Source organism: Tetrao urogallus (assembly GCF_951394365.1).
Source record: "Tetrao urogallus genome assembly, contig: scaffold_196, whole genome shotgun sequence".
Taxonomy (NCBI): domain Eukaryota; kingdom Metazoa; phylum Chordata; class Aves; order Galliformes; family Phasianidae; genus Tetrao; species Tetrao urogallus.
Genome location: NW_027638812.1, coordinates 2,792 through 23,622, shown reverse-complemented (window position 1 = coordinate 23,622; position 20,831 = coordinate 2,792). Strand labels below are relative to the sequence as shown.

Sequence of the window (20,831 nt, the reverse complement as noted above, 5' to 3'; positions counted from 1 at the left end):
GGGGGGGATATGGGGGGATATTGGGGGGTACGGGGGGATATGGGGGGGGTTGGGGGAATATGGGGGGGATTTGGGGGGATATGGGGTGAGGAGAGCAGGTATGGGGGAAATTGGGGCGGATATGGGGCTGTTATGGGGGGATATGGGGGGATTTGGCAGGGATATGGGTCTGCCCCACACCTGAGTCTGCCCCATACCTTATGGCCCCGCCCCACACCTTATGGCTCCACCCCACATCATATGGCTCCACCCCACACCTTATGGCTCCACCCCACACCTTATGGCCCTGCCCCACACCTTATGGCTCCACCCCACACCTTATGGCTCCACCCCACACCTTATGGCCCTGCCCCACACCTTATGGCTCCACCCCACACCTTATGGCTCCGCCCCACACCTTATGGCTTCACCCCACACCTTATGGCTCCACCCCACACCTTATGGCTCCACCCCACACCTTATGGCTCCACCCCACACCTTATGGCTCCGCCCCACACCTTATGGCCCTGCCCCACACCTTATGGCTCCACCCCACACCTTATGGCTCCACCCCACACCTTCTGAGTCCACCCCACACCTTATGGCTCCGCCCCACAACTTATGGCCCCGCCCCACATCATATGGCTCCACCCCACACCTAATGGCCCCGCCCCACACCTTATGGCTCCGCCCCACACCTTATGGCTCCGCCCCACACCTTATGGCCCCACCCCACACCTTATGGCTCCACCCCACATCATATGGCTCCACCCCACACCTTATGGCTCCGCCCCACACCTTATGGCCCCACCCCACACCTTATGGCTCCACCCCACACCTTATGGCTCCGCCCCACAACTTATGGCCCCGCCCCACATCATATGGCTCCACCCCACACCTAATGGCCCCGCCCCACACCTTATGGCTCCGCCCCACACCTTATGGCTCCGCCCCACACCTTATGGCCCCACCCCACACCTTATGGCTCCACCCCACATCATATGGCTCCACCCCACACCTTATGGCCCCACCCCACACCTTATGGTTCCGCCCCACACCTTATGGCTCCACCCCACACCTCCCGGGTCCATTCCCCATTCCATGGCCCCGCCCCACATTTCATGGCTCCCCCCCCTCCCCACCCCACATCTTATGGGTCCGCCCCACAGCTTCGATTACGGCGACCGCTTCTGGGACATCAAGTCCAAGTACTTCCCGTGTCAGTGCGGCTCCGAGAAGTGCAAGCATTCGGCCGACGCCGCCCCCTTGGATGTGGGGCGCGGGCGGGGGGAGCCCCAAGAAGTGCTGCCCCCCCTCCTGGCCCTGCCTCCGCCCTGAGCCCCCATTCCCCAAATAGAGCCCCACAAACCCCGGAGCGACACGTTGTGCCCCATAACCCCATAGCCCCATATCATCCCCATTCTGCCCCATAACCCCATATCATCCCCATTCTGCCCCATAACCCCATATCATCCCCATTCTGCCCCATAACCTTGTATCATCCCCCATTCTGCCCCATAACCCCATATCATCCCCATTCTGCCCCATAACCTTGTATCATCCCCCATTCTGCCCCATAACCCCATATCATCCCCATTGTGTCCCATAACCCCAAATCATCCCCATTCTGCCCCATAACCTTGTATCATCCCCCATTCTGCCCCATAACCCCATATCATCCCCATTCTGCCCCATAACCCCCCCATTCTGCCCCATAAACCCATATTGTGCCCCATAACCCCGTAGCCCCCCCATTGTGCCCCATAACCCCGTATCATCCCCCATTGTGCCCCATAACTCCGTATCATGCCCCATAACCCCATACCATCCCCATTCTGCCCCATAACCCCATATCATGCCCCATAACTCCATATCATCCCCATTCTGCCCCATAACCCCATAGCCTCCCCCCATTGTGCCCCATAACTCCATATCATCCCCATTCTGCCCCATAACCCCATATCATCCCCCATTGTGCCCCATAACCCCATATCGTGCCCCATAACCCCATAGCCCCATAACCCCATATCATCCCCATTCTGCCCCATAACCCCATAGCCCCCCCATTGTGCCCCATAACCCCGTATCATGCCCCATAACCCCATATCATCCCCATTCTGCTCCATAACCCCATATCATCCCCATAACCCCATGCCCCCCATCCTGCCCCATAACCCCATATCCCCCCCCATAGTGCCCCATAACCTTCCATACCCCCCCACATCCCCCATAGTGCCCCATGACCCCACATCACCCCATAAGTGCCCCATATCCCCCCATATCCCCCCCCATATCCCTTTATATCACCCCATATCCCCCCCATATCCACCCATTCTGCCCCATATCCCCCCATTTCCCCCCATAACCCCAACAGCACCCCATAAGTGCCCCAAATCCCCCCATATCCCCCATATCCCCCCCATAGGCCCCTATATCGCCTCTTCTGCCCCATATCCCCCCATTGCCCCCCATAGCGCCCCATAACCCCAGCAGCACCCCATAAGTGCCCCAAATCCCCCCATATCCCCCCGCATACCACCCCATATCCCCCCTATATCACCCCATATCCCCCCTATATCACCCCATATGCCCCCATATCGCCTATTCTGCCCCATAGCGCCCCATAACCCCAGCAGCACCCCATAAGTGCCCCCCATTTCCCCCCATTGTCACCCCCATTACCCTCCCCCCCCCCCCCCCCCCAGTCCCGTTATTGAACTGTGCCAATAAAGAGCCGGAAATGCGGCCACGAAGGGGGCGTGGCTACAAGACGGGGGGGGGCGCTCATTGGTTGGTGTGAGCTGAAGGGGGCGGGGCTTCATGAAGTGCTGTGCTGATTGGTGGGTGTGACCGAAAGGGGGCGGGGCTTCATGATGGGAAGCGCTGATCGGTGGGTGTGACCGAAAGGGGGCGGGACTTCATGAAGGGGAGCGCTGATTGGTGGGTGGCTGAAAGCGGGCGGGGCTTCATGAAGGCGAGCGCTGATTGGTGGGTGTGACTGAAAGGGGGCGGGGCTTCATGGAGAAGCGTGGCAGGCCGAGGAGTGGGCGTGGCCAAATGGGCGTGGTTACACGGAGGGGAGTGCTGATTGGTGGTTGGGAGATAAAGGGGGCGGGAGTTCATGAAGGGGCGTGGCTCCATGGAAGGAATGCTGATGGGTGGGTGTGACTGAAAGGGGGCGGGGCTTCATGAAGGGGAGAGCTGATTGGTGGGTGTGAACAAAGGGGCGTGGCTTTTCGAGGAGGGGCGTGGCCAGCATGGGACGGCCAGTGATGTGGGCGTGGCCAACCGAGCGGGCGTGGCTACACGGAGGGGAGTGCTGATTGGTGCGTGTGATGTAAACGGGGCGGGGCTTCAGGAAGGACGTGGCCAATGGGGGTACAGTCTGAGAAGTAGGCGTGGCCAACGGTGGGAGGGGCGTGGCTAAGCGAAGGGCTGTGGCCAATGGGGGCAGTCCGTAAAGCGGGCGTGGTCACAGCAGTGGGCGTGGCTACATGGCGGTGGAGGAATTCTGATTGGTGGATGTGATGTGAAGGGGGCGGTGCTTCATGGAAGGCTGTGGCCAATGAGAGGTGGTCTGCCAAGTGGGTGTGGCCAAAAGCCCATGGGCGTGGCTACAGAAAGGGGAGCGCTCATTGGCGGGCGCGAACAGAAGGGGGCGGGATTTCATGAAAGGGAGTGGCCAATCAGAGGCGTGGCTGCATGGAGGGGAACGCCTATTGGTGGGTGTGGCAGAATGGGGGCGTGGCTCCATGGAGCAGCCAATGAGGGCAGTTCGTGAAGTGGGCGTGGCCGTGGGGCGTGGCTACGGCTGGGGCGTGCACTCATTGGTGGGCTCCGTGAAAGGCTGTGACCAATGGGAGATGTTGGTCTGTCGGGTGGGCGTGGCAAACGCATGTGGGCGTGGCTACGGGGTGGACGAACGCTCATTGGTGGATGTGATCGAAGGAGGCGTGGCTCCGTGAAGGGGCGTGGCCAAAGGAAGATCCAATAGGAGTGGGCGTGGCCACGAGAGGGAGGCATTCATTGGTTGTTGTGACCGAAAGGGGGCGTGTCTGCGTAGCGGGAGCAGCCAACGGGGACGCGCGGCGGCGCGTGGGGGCGTGGCCAAGTCGGTGGGCGTGGCTAAAGGAGCGCGCGTTGGTCGCGTTTGGGGGTGTGGCTACCAGAGCTGGCGCTCATTGGTGGGTGTGGGCTGTAGGGGCGTGGCCAATGATGTGGGCGTGGCCACCGGAAAGGAGCACTTCTTGGGTGTCCTACAGGTGCCCCATAGCTGCCCCATGGCTGCCCCATAACCACACTGTAGGCAGCCCCACAGCTGCCCAGTGGCTGCCCCATAGATATCCTGCAGCTGCCCCATAGCAGCCCCATAGATATCCCATGGCTGCCCCATAGATATCCCATGGCTGCCCCATAGATATCCCATAGCAGCCCCATAGATATCCCATAGCAGCCCCATAGATATCCCATAGCAGCCCCATAGATATCCCATGGCTGCCCCATAGATATCCCATAGCAGCCCCATAGATATCCCATAGCTGCCCCATAGATATCCCTTGGCTGCCCCATAGATATCCCATAGCAGCCCCATAGATATCCCATAGCAGCCCCATAGATATCCCATGGCTGCCCCATAGATATCCCATAGCAGCCCCATAGATATCCCTTGGCTGCCCCATAGATATCCCATGGCTGCCCCATAGATATCCCATAGCAGCCCCATAGATATCCCATAGCTGCCCCATAGATATCCCTTGGCTGCCCCATAGATATCCCATAGCAGCCCCATAGATATCCCTTGGCTGCCCCATAGATATCCCATGGCTGCCCCATAGATATCCCATAGCTGCCCCATGGCTGCCCCATAGCAACCCCATAACCTCCATTTTATGTGATGACCCCCCCCCCCCCCCCAAAGGCTGACCCCCACATTATGGGATGACCCCAATATATGGGGCAGAGGGAGGGGGGGAAGTGCTTTATTGCCCCCTAAGTTGGGGGGGGAGGGGGGCGTCCCCCCAAAGCCGCCCCAAAATCCCTGAGTCTGCAAGGGGGGGGGGGGGGGGGGAGGAAACTGTGCCCCATAGCGCCCCACAGCGCCCCATAGCGCCCCATAGCGCCCCACAGCGCCCCATAGCGCCCCCCCCCCCCCCCGGGGTAATACTGACCCAGAGCCCCCCCCACTTTCTTGCCCCCCACCTCCCAGCCCCATAAATAAATACCGCCCCTACTGGGCCCCATAGCCCCCCATAGGGCCCCATAGTGTTCCATGGATACCCCCATAGTGCCCCACACATCCCCCACAGTGCCCCACAGATCCCCATATATTCCACATAGTGCCCCACAGATCCCCCATAAGGCCCCATATATGCCCCATAGTGCCCCACAGATCCCCCATAGGGCCCCATATATGCCCCATAGTGCCCCACGGATCCCCCATAGGGCCCCATAGTGCCCCATATACACCCCATAGTGCCCCACAGATCCCCCATAGGGCCCCATATATGCCCCATAGGGCCCCACATACACCCCATAGTGCCCCACAGATCCTCCATAGGGCCCCATAGTGCCCCATATACACCCCATAGTGCCCCACAGATCCCCCATAGTGCCCCACATACACCCCATAGTGCCCCACAGATCCCCCATAGTGCCCCACATACGCCCCATAGTGCCCCACAGATCCCCCATAGGGCTCCATAGTGCCCCATATACACCCCACAGTGCCCCACAGATCCCCATATATTCCCCATATTGCCCCACAGATCCCCCATATTGCCCCATATATGCCCCATACGGCCCCACAGATCCCCCATATTGCCCCACAGATCCCCCATAAGGTCCCATAGAGCCCCATAGTGCCCCACGGATCCCCCATAGGGCCCCATAGTGCCCCATATACACCCCATAGTGCCCCACAGATCCCCCATAGGGCCCCATAGTGCCCCATATACACCCCACAGTGCCCCACAGATCCCCATATATTCCCCATATTGCCCCACAGATCCCCCATATTGCCCCATATATGCCCCATACGGCCCCACAGATCCCCCATAGTGCCCCACAGATCCCCTATAGGGCCCCACAGATTCCCCATAGAGCCCCATAGTGCCCCACATACACCCCATAGTGCCCCACAGATCCCCCATAGGGCCCCATATATGCCCCATAGGGCCCCACATACACCCCATAGTGCCCCACAGATCCTCCATAGGGCCCCATAATGCCCCACATATACCCTATATTGCCCCACAGATCCCCCATAGTGCCCCACATACACCCCATAGTGCCCCACAGATCCCCCATAGTGCCCCACATACACCCCATAGTGCCCCACGGATCCCCCATAGGGCCCCATAGTGCCCCATATACACCCCATAGTGCCTCAGATCCCCCATAGTGCCCCACAGATCCCCCACAGATCCCCCATATTGCCCCATATATGCCCCATAGGGCCCCACAGATCCCCCACAGGCCCCATAGCGCCCCACAAGGCCCCCCTTCAGCCCCCCAGGGCCCCCCAACCTCACCCCAATGGCTTCTCACCCACCCCACCCTATAGGACCCAGCGCAGCCCCACAACTCCCTATAGGGACCCACAGCCTCACCCCAAAGCCCCGCGGAGCCCCACAGCGCTGTGACGGGATCCTATGGGTCCCACCCGAACCCCTCTGGATTCCCACAGCTGCCCTATAGAGCCCCACAACTCCACCCCAAACCTCATGGAGCCCCATAACCACCAGCACAGCCCCATAACCTCACCCCACAGCCCCATACAGCCCCATAACCACCAGCACAGCCCCATAACCTCACCCCACAGCCCCATACAGCCCCATAACCAACAGCACAGCCCCATAACCTCACCCCACAGCCCCATACAGCCCCATAACCAACAGCACAGCCCCATAACCTCACCCCACACCCTATACAGCCCCATAACCACCACCAGAGCCCCATAACCTCACCCCACAGCCCCATACAGCCCCATAACCAACAGCACAGCCCCATAACCTCACCCCACAGCCCCATACAGCCCCATAACCAACAGCACAGCCCCATAACCTCACCCCACACCCTATACAGCCCCATAACCACCACCAGAGCCCCATAACCTCACCCCACAGCCCCATACAGCCCCATAACCAACAGCACAGCCCCATAACCTCACCCCACAGCCCCATACAGCCCCATAACCAACAGCACAGCCCCATAACCTCACCCCACAGCCCCATACAGCCCCATAACCTCACCCCACACCCTGTACAGCCCCATAACCCCCTGCAGAGCCCCATAACCTCACCCCACAGCCCCATACAGCCCCATCACCTCACCCCACAGCCCTATACAGCTCCATAACCACCAGCACAGCCCCATCACCTCACCCCACAGCCCTATACAGCCCCATAACCTCACCCCACACCCCACAGAGCCCCATCACATCACCCCACACCCTGTACAGCCCCATAACCACCAGCACAGCCCTATACAGCCCCATAACCTCACCCCACAGCCCCATACAGCCCCATAACCAACAGCAGAGCCCCATAACCTCACCCCACTCCCTATACAGCCCCATCACCTCACCCCACAGCCCCATACAGCCCCATAACCACCAGCACAGCCCCATAACCTCACCCCACAGCCCCATACAGCCCCATCACCTCACCCCACAGCCCTATACAGCTCCATAACCACCAGCACAACCCCATAACCTCACCCCACACCCTATACAGCCCCATAACCACCACCAGAGCCCCATAACCTCACCCCACAGCCCCATACAGCCCCATAACCTCACCCCACACCCTATACAGCCCCATAACCACCACCAGAGCCCCATAGCCTCCTGCAGAGCCCCATAACCTCACCCCACAGCCCCATAGAGCCCCATAACCAACAGCACAGCCCCATAACCTCACCCCACACCCTATACAGCCCCATAACCAACAGCAGAGCCCCATCACCTCACCCCACAGCCCCATAGAGCCCCATAACCAACAGCACAGCCCCATAACCTCACCCCACAGCCCCATACAGCCCCATCACCTCACCCCACAGCCCTATACAGCCCCATAACCACCAGCACAGCCCCATAACCTCACCCCACAGCCCTATACAGCCCCATAACCTCACCCCACAGCCCCATACAGCCCCATCACCTCACCCCACAGCCCTATACAGCCCTATAACCACCAGCACAGCCCCATAACCTCACCCCACAGCCCCATACAGCCCCATCACCTCACCCCACAGCCCTATACAGCCCCATAACCACCACCAGAGCCCCATAGCCTCCTGCAGAGCCCCATAACCTCACCCCACAGCCCTATACAGCCCCATAACCACCAGCACAGCCCCATAACCTCACCCCACACCCTATACAGCCCCATAACCAACAGCAGAGCCCCATCACCTCACCCCACAGCCCCATAGAGCCCCATAACCAACAGCACAGCCCCATAACCTCACCCCACAGCCCCATACAGCCCCATCACCTCACCCCACAGCCCTATACAGCCCCATAACCACCAGCACAGCCCCATAACCTCACCCCACAGCCCTATACAGCCCCATAACCTCACCCCACAGCCCCATACAGCCCCATCACCTCACCCCACAGCCCTATACAGCCCTATAACCACCAGCACAGCCCCATAACCTCACCCCACACCCTATACAGCCCCATAACCACCAGCACAGCCCCATAACCTCACCCCACAGCCCTATACAGCCCCATAACCACCAGCACAGCCCCATAACCTCACCCCACACCCTATACAGCCCCATAACCAACAGCAGAGCCCCATCACCTCACCCCAGCCCCCTTTACGACCCCCCGACCCCCCGCCCCACGGCGCTACGTGAGCCAGGGGCGGATGCAGCGCTCGTAGACCCCGCGGTGGTTGTGCCACCCCGTGTGCCCCACGCCGGGCACCACGCAGCCCCCCAGCGCCCCACGGCCGTCCAACGTCTTCAGCCCAAACGTGTCTGCAAGGTAAACCTGGGAGCCCAGCAAGGACACCGCCATCACAGCCCCATAGGAGACCCCATAGGGAGACCCCATAGGGACCCCATAGGAGACCCCATAGGGAGACCCCATAGGGACCCCATAGAAGACCCCATAGGGAGACCCCATAGGGACCCCATAGGGAGACCCCATAGGGACCCCATAGGGACCCCATAGGGACACCCCATAGAGACCCCATAGGGACCCCAGAGGGATACCCCATAGGGACACCATAGGGACACCCCATAGGGACCCCATAGGAGACCCCATAGGGACCCCATAGGAGACCCCACAGGAGACCCCATAGGGACACCCCATAGGGATACCCTATAGGGACCCCACAGGAGACCCCATAGGGACCCCATAGAGACCCCATAGGGACTCCCCATAGAAACACCCCACAAGGATCCCATAGGGAGGTTCCAATGAGATCCCATAGGGAGACCCCATAGAGACCCCATAGGGAGACCCCATAGGGACACCCCATAGGGACCCCATAGGAGACCCCATAGAGACCCCATAGGAGACCCCATAGGGACCCCATAGGGACCCCATAGGGACACCCCATAGGGACCCCATAGGGACCCCATAGGGACCCCACAGGAGACCCCATAGGGAGACCCCATAGGGATACCCCATAAGGACACCCCATAGGGACACCCCATAGGGACACCCCATAGGAGACCTCATAGGGACCCCATAGGGACACCACAGGAGACCCCATAGGGACCCCATAGGGATACCCCATAGGGACCCCATAGGGACCCCATAGGAGACCCCATAGGGACCCCATAGGGATACCCCATAGGGACCCCATAGGGACCCCATAGGAGACCCCATAGGGAGACCCCATAGGGACCCCATAGGGATACCCCATAGGGACACCCCATACGGACACCCCATAGGGACCCCACAGGAGACCCCATAGGGAGACCCCATAGGGAGACCCCATAGGGACCCCATAGGGATACCCCATAGGGATACCCCATAGGGACACCCCATAGGAGACCCCATAGGAGACCCCATAGGGACCCCATAGGGACCCCACAGGAGACCCCATAGGGACCCCATAGGAGACCCCATAGGGAGACCCCATAGGGACCCCAGAGGGATACCCCATAGGGACACCCCATACGGACACCCCATACGGACACCCCATAGGGACCCCACAGGAGACTCCATAGGGACCCCATAGGGACCCCATAGGGAGATTCCAGGGAAACCCCAAAGAGACCCCATAGTGGGCTCAACCTCAACCCCAATAGGGGGATCCCAAAACCCCAATGGAGACCCCAACTCCAATGAGGGACCCCAATACCCCAATGGAAACCCCAATGGAGACCCCAACCCCCATGGAGACCCCAAACCCCAATGGAGACCCCAGTGCCCCAGTGGAGACCCCAATATACCAATGGAGACCCCGACCCCAATGGAGACCCCAACCCCAGTGGGGGTCCCCAATATCCCAATGGAGACCCCAACACCCCAATGGAGACCCTAATGGAGACCCCGACCCCAATGGAGACCCCAAAACCCCCAGTGACACCCCGAAGGAGACCCCAAACCCCAATGGAGACCCCAAAGCCCCCAATGACACCCCGATGGAGACCCCAATACCCCAATGGAGACCCCAAACCCCAATGGAGACCCCAAACCCCAACCAATGGAGACCCCAATACCCCAATGGAGACCCCAAACCCCAACCAATGGAGACCCCAATACCCCAATGGAGACCCCAAACCCCAATGGAGACCCCAAAACCCCCAGTGACACCCCAATGGAGACCCCAATACCCCAATGGAGACCCCAAGCCCCAATGGAGGCCCCAAAACCCCCAATGACACCCCGATGGAGACCCCAAACCCCAATGGAGACCCCGACCCCAATGAGGGACCCCAATACCCCAATGGAAACCCCAATGGAGACCCCGACCCCAATGGAGACCCCAAACCCCAGTGGAGACCCCAATGGAGACCCCGACCCCAATGGAGACCCCAAACCCCAATGGAGACCCCAATGGAGACCCCGACCCCAATGAAGGACCACAACACCCCAATGGAGACCCCAGTGGAGACCCCAACACACATGGAGACCCCAAACTCCAATGGAGACCCCAATGCCCCAGCGGAGACCCCAATGGAGACCCCAAAACCCCCAATGACACCCCAATGGAGACCCCAAACCCCAATGGAGACCCCAAAACCCCCAATGGACACCCCGATGGAGACCCCAAACCCCAATGGAGACCCCAAAACCCCCAATGACACCCCGATGGAGACCCCAATACCCCAATGGAAACCCCAATGGAGACCCCGACCCCAATGGAGACCCCAAACCCCAGTGGAGACCCTAATGGAGACCCCGACCCCAATGAGGGACCACAACACCCCAATGGAGACCCCAGTGGAGACCCCAATGCCCCAGCGGAGACCCCAATGGAGACCCCAATGGAGACCCCAAAACCCCCAATGACACCCCGATGGAGACCCCAAACCCCAATGGAGGCCCCAAAACCCCCAATGACACCCCGATGGAAACCCCAAAACCCCAAAGGAGACCCCAAAACCCCCAATGGAGACCCCGATGGAGACCCCAAAACCCCAATGGAGACCCCAAAACCCCCAGTGACACCCCGATGGAGACCCCAATACCCCAATGGAGACCCCAAACCCCAGTGGAGACCCGACCCCAATGAGGGACCCCAATACCCCAATGGAAACCCCAATGGAGACCCCGACCCCAATGGAGACCCCAAACCCCAGTGGAGATCCCAATGGAGACCCCGACCCCAATGGAGACCCCAAAACCCAATGGAGACCCCAAATCCCAATGGAGACCCCGATGGAGACCCCCAAACCCCAATGGAGACCCCAAAACCCCCAATGACACCACGATGGAGACCCCAAAACCTCGATGGAGACCCCAATCCCAATGGAGACCCCGACCCCAATGAGGGACCCCAAAACCCCAATGGAAACCCCAATGGAGACCCCGACCCCAATGGAGACCCCAATACCCCAATGGAAACCCCAATGGAGACCCCGACCCCAATGGAGACCCCAAACCCCAGTGGAGATCCCAATGGAGACCCCGACCCCAATGGAGACCCCAAAACCCAATGGAGACCCCAAATCCCAATGGAGACCCCGATGGAGACCCCAAACCCCAATGGAGACCCCAAAACCCCCAATGACACCCTGATGGAGACCCCAAAACCCCGATGGAGACCCCAAACCCCAGTGGAGACCCCGACCCCAATGAGGGACCCCAATACCCCAATGGAAACCCCAATGGAGACTCCGACCCCAATGGAGACCCCGACCCCAATGGAGACCCCAAACCCCAGTGGAGACCCCAATGGAGACCCCGACCCCAATGGAGACCCCAAAACCCCCAATGACACCCCGATGGAAACCCCAAAACCCCAAAGGAGACCCCAAAACCCCCAATGGAGACCCCGATGGAGACCCCAAAACCCCAATGGAGACCCCAAAACCCCCAATGACACCCCGATGGAGACCCCAAAACCCCAATGGAGACCCCAAACCCCCAGTGACACCCCGATGGAGACCCCAATACCCCAATGGAGACCCCAAACCCCAGTGGAGACCCTAATGGAGACCCCGACCCCAATGGAGACCCCAATACCCCAATGGAGACCCCAACCCCAGTGGGGGTCCCCAATATCCCAATGGAGACCCCAGTGGAGACCCCAACCCCAATGGAGACCCCAAAACCCCCAATGACACCCCGAAGGAGACCCCAAACCCCAATGGAGACCCCAAAGCCCCCAATGACACCCCGATGGAGACCCCAATACCCCAATGGAGACCCCAAACCCCAACCAATGGAGACCCCAATACCCCAATGGAGACCCCAAACCCCAATGGAGACCCCAAAACCCCCAGTGACACCCCGATGGAGACCCCAAAACCCCGATGGAGACCCCAATCCCAATGGAGACCCCGACCCCAATGAGGGACCCCAAAACCCCACTGGAAACCCCAATGGAGACCCCGACCCCAATGGAGACCCCAATACCCCAATGGAAACCCCAATGGAGACCCCGACCCCAATGGAGACCCCAAACCCCAGTGGAGATCCCAATGGAGACCCCGACCCCAATGGAGACCCCAAAACCCAATGGAGACCCCAAATCCCAATGGAGACCCCGATGGAGACCCCCAAACCCCAATGGAGACCCCAAAACCCCCAGTGACACCCCGATGGAGACCCCAAACCCCAATGGAGACCCCAAAACCCCCAATGACACCCCGATGGAGACCCCAAAACCCCGATGGAGACCCCAAACCCCAGTGGAGACCCCGACCCCAATGAGGGACCCCAATACCCTAATGGAAACCCCAATGGAGACCCCGACCCCAATGGAGACCCCGACCCCAATGGAGACCCCAACCCCCATGGAGACCCCAAACCCCAATGGAGACCCCAACCCCAGTGGGGGTCCCCAATATCCCAATGGAGACCCCAGTGGAGACCCCAACCCCAATGGAGACCCCAAAACCCCCAGTGACACCCCGAAGGAGACCCCAAACCCCAATGGAGACCCCAAAGCCCCCAATGACACCCCGATGGAGACCCCAATACCCCAATGGAGACCCCAAACCCCAACCAATGGAGACCCCAATACCCCAATGGAGACCCCAAAGGAGACCCCAAAACCCCCAATGACACCCCAATGGAGACCCCAATACCCCAATGGAGACCCCAATGGAGACCCCAAAACCCCCAGTGACACCCCGATGGAGACCCCAATACCCCAATGGAGACCCCAAAACCCCCAGTGACACCCCAATGGAGACCCCAAAACCCCGATGGAGACCCCAACCCCAATGGAGACCCCGACCCCAATGAGGGACCCCAATACCCCAATGGAAACCCCAATGGAGACCCCGACCCCAATGGAGACCCCAAAGCCCAGTGGAGACCCCAATGGAGACCCCGACCCCAATGGAGACCCCAAACCCCAGTGGAGACCCCAATGGAGACCCTGACCCCAATGAGGGACCCCAATACCCCAATGGAGACCCCAATGGAGACCCCAATACCCCAATGGAGACCCCAAAACCCCCAGTGACACCCCGATGGAGACCCCAAACCCCAATGGAGACCCCAAAACCCCCAATGACACCCCGATGGAGACCCCAAAACCCCGATGGAGACCCCAAACCCCAGTGGAGACCCCGACCCCAATGAGGGACCCCAATACCCTAATGGAAACCCCAATGGAGACCCCGACCCCAATGGAGACCCCGACCCCAATGGAGACCCCAACCCCCATGGAGACCCCAAACCCCAATGGAGACCCCAACCCCAGTGGGGGTCCCCAATATCCCAATGGAGACCCCAGTGGAGACCCCAACCCCAATGGAGACCCCAAAACCCCCAGTGACACCCCGAAGGAGACCCCAAACCCCAATGGAGACCCCAAAGCCCCCAATGACACCCCGATGGAGACCCCAATACCCCAATGGAGACCCCAAACCCCAACCAATGGAGACCCCAATACCCCAATGGAGACCCCAAACCCCAATGGAGACCCCAAAACCCCCAGTGACACCCCGATGGAGACCCCAAAACCCCGATGGAGACCCCAATCCCAATGGAGACCCCGACCCCAATGAGGGACCCCAAAACCCCACTGGAAACCCCAATGGAGACCCCGACCCCAATGGAGACCCCAATACCCCAATGGAAACCCCAATGGAGACCCCGACCCCAATGGAGACCCCAAACCCCAGTGGAGATCCCAATGGAGACCCCGACCCCAATGGAGACCCCAAAACCCAATGGAGACCCCAAATCCCAATGGAGACCCCGATGGAGACCCCCAAACCCCAATGGAGACCCCAAAACCCCCAGTGACACCCCGATGGAGACCCCAAACCCCAATGGAGACCCCAAAACCCCCAATGACACCCCGATGGAGACCCCAAAACCCCGATGGAGACCCCAAACCCCAGTGGAGACCCCGACCCCAATGAGGGACCCCAATACCCTAATGGAAACCCCAATGGAGACCCCGACCCCAATGGAGACCCCGACCCCAATGGAGACCCCAACCCCCATGGAGACCCCAAACCCCAATGGAGACCCCAACCCCAGTGGGGGTCCCCAATATCCCAATGGAGACCCCAGTGGAGACCCCAACCCCAATGGAGACCCCAAAACCCCCAGTGACACCCCGAAGGAGACCCCAAACCCCAATGGAGACCCCAAAGCCCCCAATGACACCCCGATGGAGACCCCAATACCCCAATGGAGACCCCAAACCCCAACCAATGGAGACCCCAATACCCCAATGGAGACCCCAAAGGAGACCCCAAAACAATGACACCCCAATGGAGACCCCAATACCCCAATGGAGACCCCAATGGAGACCCCAAAACCCCCAGTGACACCCCGATGGAGACCCCAATACCCCAATGGAGACCCCAAAACCCCCAGTGACACCCCAATGGAGACCCCAAAACCCCGATGGAGACCCCAACCCCAATGGAGACCCCGACCCCAATGAGGGACCCCAATACCCCAATGGAAACCCCAATGGAGACCCCGACCCCAATGGAGACCCCAAAGCCCAGTGGAGACCCCAATGGAGACCCCGACCCCAATGGAGACCCCAAACCCCAGTGGAGACCCCAATGGAGACCCTGACCCCAATGAGGGACCCCAATACCCCAATGGAGACCCCAATGGAGACCCCAATACCCCAATGGAGACCCCAATGGAGACCCCAAAACCCCCAATTACACCCCAATGGAGACCCCAATACCCCAATGGAGACCCCAAAACCCCCAGTGACACCCTGATGGAAACCCCAATACCCCAAAGGAGACCCCAAAACCCCCAATGACACCCCAATGGAGACCCCAAAACTCCAATGGAGACCCCAAAACCCCCAATGGAGACCCCAATGGAGACCCCAAAACCCCGATGGAGACCCCAAACCCCAATGGAGACCCCAAAACCCCGATGGAGACCCTAAACCCCAGTGGAGACCCCAATGGAGACCCCGACCCCAATGAGGGACCCCAATACCCCAATGGAAACCCCAATGGAGACCCCGACCCCAATGGAGACCCCAAATCCCAATGGAGACCCCAATGGAGACCCCGACCCCAATGGAGACCCCAAACCCCAATGGAGACCCCAATGCAGACCCCAAAACCCCCAATGGACACCCCGATGGAGACCCCAAACCCCAATGGAGGCCCCAAAACCCCCAGTGACACCCCAATGGAGACCCCAAAACTCCAATGGAGACCCCAAAACCCCCAATGGAGACCCCGATGGAGACCCCAAAACCCCGATGGAGACCCCAACCCCAATGGAGACCCCAACACACATGGAGACCCCAAACCCCAATGGAGACCTCAATGCCCCAGCGGAGACCCCAATGGAGACCCCAATGGAGACCCCAAAACCCCCAATGACACCCCAATGGAGACCCCAATACCCCAATGGAGACCCCAAAACCCCGATGGAGACCCTAAACCCCAGTGGAGACCCCAATGGAGACCCTGACCCCAATGAGGGACCCCAATACCCCAATGGAGACCCCAATGGAGACCCCGACCCCAATGGAGACCCCAAACCCCAGTGGAGACCCCAATGGAGACCCCGACCCCAATGGAGACCCCAAAACCCCCAGTGACACCCCAATGGAGACCCCAATACCCCAGCGGAGACCCCAATGGAGACCCCAAAACCCCCAATGACACCCCAATGGAGACCCCAATACCCCAATGGAGACCCCAAAACCCCGATGGAGACCCTAAACCCCAGTGGAGACCCCAATGGAGACCCTGACCCCAATGAGGGACCCCAATACCCCAATGGAGACCCCAATGGAGACCCCGACCCCAATGGAGACCCCAAACCCCAGTGACACCCCAATGGAGACCCCAATACCCCAATGGAGACCCCAATGGAGACCCCAAAACCCCCAATGACACCCCGATGGAGACCCCAAAACCCCGATGGAGACCCCAAAACCCCCAGTGACACCCCGATGGAGACCCCAATACCCCAATGGAGACCCCAATGGAGACCCCAATACCCCGATGGAGACCCCAAACCCCAAAGGAGACCCCAGAGCCCCATGGGGCGGACGCGGGGGTCGCGGTGTTTATGGGACGAGGTTTTGGGGTCACTCACTGCCTGTGAGCGCATGTCCTGCACCGTCTCGTTGGCGTCGTAGAACCCAAAAAGGCTGTGGGGTGAGGACACGTTTTAGGGTCATTTGGGGCCCCCACGCCGGGCCCACATTCGGTCAATTTTGGGGTCATTTAGGGCCATTTTGGGGGCATTCGGGGCCATTTGATGTCTTTATTTGGGATTTCTGGGGCCATTTTGGGGTCATTTGGGGCCATTTTGGGGCCATTTTGGGGTCATTTAGGGCCATTTTGGGGTCATTCGGGGCCATTTGATGTCTTTATTTGGGATTTCTGGGGCCATTTTGGGGTCATTTGGGGCCATTTTGGGGCCATTTTGGGGTCATTTAGGGCCATTTTGGGGTCATTCGGGGCCATTTGATGTCTTTATTTGGGATTTCTGGGGCCATTTTGGGGTCATTTGGGGCCATTTTGGGGCCATTTTGGGGTCATTTAGGGCCATTTTGGGGTCATTCGGGGCCATTTGATGTCTTTATTTGGGATTTCTGGGGCCATTTTGGGGTCATTTGGGGCCATTTTGGGGTCATTTAGAGCCATTTTGGGGTCATTCTGGGCCATTTGATGTCTTTATTTGGGATTTCTAGGGCCATTTTGGGGTCATTTGGGGCCATTTTGGGGCCATTTTGGGGTCATTTGGGGCCATTTGATGTCTTTCTTTGGGATTTCTGGGGCCATTTTGGGGTCATTTGGGGCCATTTTGGGGTCATTTGGGGCCATTTGGGGCCATTTTGGGGTCATTCGGGGCCATTTGATGTCTTTATTTGGGATTTCTGGGGCCATTTTGGGGTCATTTAGGGCCATTTTGGGGTCATTCGGGGCCATTTGATGTCTTTCTTTGGGATTTCTGGGGCCATTTTGGGGTCATTTGGGGCCATTTTGGGGCCATTTTGGGGTCATTTAGGGCCATTTTGGGGTCATTCGGGGCCATTTGATGTCTTTATTTGGGATTTCTGGGGCCATTTTGGGGTCATTCGGGGCCATTTTGGGGTCATTTAGGGCCATTTTGGGGTCATTTGGGGCCATTTGATGTCTTTATTTGGGATTTCTGGGGCCATTTTGGGGTCATTTGGGGCCATTTTGGGGTCATTTGGGGCCATTTGATGTCTTTATTTGGGATTTCTGGGGCCATTTTGGGGTCATTTAGGGCCATTTTGGGGTCATTCGGGGCCATTTGATGTCTTTATTTGGGATTTCTGGGGCCATTTTGGGGTCATTTAGGGCCATTTTGGGGTCATTCGGGGCCATTTGATGTCTTTATTTGGGATTTCTGGGGCCATTTTGGGGTCATTTGGGGCCACTTTGGGGTCATTTGGGGCCATTTTGGGGTCATTTAGGGCCATTTTGGGGTCATTCGGGGCCATTTGATGTCTTTATTTGGGATTTCTGGGGCCATTTTGGGGCCATTTTGGGTCATTTGGGGCCATTTTTGGTCATTTGGGGCCATTTGATGTCTTTATTTGGGATTTCTGGGGCCATTTTGGGGTCATTTTGGTGCCATTTGGGGCCATTTGGGGGCCATTTGGGGCCATTTTAGGGACATTCGGTGCCATTTTGGGGCCATTTCATCCCATTTAGTGCCATTTCGGGGCAATTTGGGGCCATTTAGGGTCATCTTGTGCCATTTTGGGGCCATTTTAAGGCCATTTTAGGCCGTTTTAGGGCCATTTTAAGGCAACTTTGAGGCCATTTCATCCCCTTTAGTGCCATTTTAGGGCCATTTTAGGGCATTTTGGGGCCATTTTAGGGCCATTTTCTGCCACTTTGAGGCCATTTCATCCCATTTAGTCTCATTTTAGGGCCATTTTAGGGCATTTTACTACCATTTTAGGGCCATTTTCTGCCACTTTGAGGCCATTTCATCCCCTTTACTGCCATTTTGGGGCCATTTTAGGGCATTTTAGGGCCATTTTAGGGCCATTTTCTGCCACTTTGTGGCCATTTCATCCCCTTTAGTGCCATTTTGGGGCCATTTTAGGGCATTTTGGGGCCTTTTTAGGGCCATTTTCTGCCACTTTGAGGCCATCTCATCCCCTTTAGTGCCATTTTAGGGCCATTTTAGGGCATTTTAGGGCCATTTTCTGCCACTTTGAGGCCATCTCATCCCCTTTAGTGCCATTTTAGGGCCATTTTAGGGCATTTTAGGGCCATTTTCTGCCACTTTGAGGCCATCTCATCCCTTTTAGTGCCATTTTAGGGCCATTTCAGTGCCATTTTGGGGCCATTTGGGCCGCCATGGGACATCTTTTGAGCCATTTTAGGGCATTTTAGGGCCGTTTTAGGGCCATTTTGGGGCCCCGTGAGCCCCATTGGGGTCACCTCAAGGCTTCCTTCGAGCTTTTAGGAACGCTTTGGGGTTTTTGGGGTCCCACCTGGACTGCCATGGGGTGATGACGCCGTCGTCGGGGCCCCCAATGAGGATGAGGTTGCGGATGCGCAGCAGGTTCTGCTTCCAGGCTGTGGGGTGGAACCAGGGATCCTATAGGGCGCAGAGAGCCTACGGGGCCCTACAGCCGACCCCATAGGGCCCTAAAGAGCCCCGTGGGACCCTGCAGACCTTATGGGACCCTATAGGGCCCTACGGAATCCTACAGGGCACTGTGAGACCCTGCAGACCTTAGGGGACCCTATGGGGCCCTACAGAGTTCTATAGGAACCCTGCAGACCCTATGGAACCCTGTGGGGCCCTACAGAGCCCTACAAAACCCCACTGACCCTATAGGACCATGCAGATGCTATGGAACCCTATAGCGCCCTACAGAATCCTACAGGGCCCTGTGAGACCCTGCACACCTTAGGGGACCCTATAGGGCCCTACAGAATCCTATAGGAACCCTGCAGACCCTATGGAACCCTGTGGGGCCCTATAGAGTCCTGCAAAACCCCACTGACCCTATGGGACCATGCAGATGCTATGGAACCCTATAGCGCTCTACAGAATCCTACAAGGCCCTGTGAGACCCTGCAGACCTTAGGGGACCCTATAGGGTCCTAAACAGCCCTATAGGACCCTGCAGACCCTATGGAACCCTGTGGGGCCCTACAGAGCCCTACAAAACCCCACTAACCCTATGGAACCCTGCAGGCCTTATGGGACCCTATAGGGCCCTACAGAATCCTACAGGGCACTGTGAGACCCTGCACACCTTAGGGGACCCTATAGGCGCCCTACAGAGTTCTATAGGAACCCTGCAGACCCTATGGAACCCTGTGGGGCCCTACAGAGCCCTACAAAACCCCACTGACCCTATAGGACCATGCAGATGCTATGGAACCCTATAGGACCCTACAGAATCCTACAGAGCACTGTGAGACCCTGCACACCTTAGGGGACCCTATAGGGCCCTACAGAATCCTACAGGGCACTGTGAGACCCTGCAGACCTTAGGGGACCCTATAGGGCCCTACAGAGCCCTATAGGAACCCTGCAGACCCTATGGAACCCTGTGGGGCCCTACAGAGCCCTACAAAACCCCACTGACCCTATGGGACCATGCAGATGCTATGGAACCCTATAGCGCCCTACAGAATCCTACAGGGCCCTGTGAGACCCTGCACACCTTAGGGGACCCTATAGGGCCCTACACAGTCCTATAAGAACCCTGCAGACCCTATAGGGCCCAGAGATCCTACAAGGCCTTACAGGACCC

At 58.6% G+C, this 20,831-nt stretch overlaps 1 protein-coding gene across 1 annotated transcript; it reads right to left on the bottom strand.

Moving 5' to 3' along the window:
- Positions 1 to 8,836: 8,836 nt before the first annotated feature.
- On the bottom strand, positions 8,837 to 19,638 carry PPT2 (palmitoyl-protein thioesterase 2; the record flags this gene model as incomplete). The annotated part of the gene is made up of 3 exons (XM_079551196.1): positions 8,837 to 8,980; positions 17,168 to 17,222; positions 19,554 to 19,638. Coding segments are annotated over 3 exons (284 nt in total), but the record flags the coding sequence as incomplete, so codon positions are not given.
- Positions 19,639 to 20,831: the final 1,193 nt, after the last annotated feature.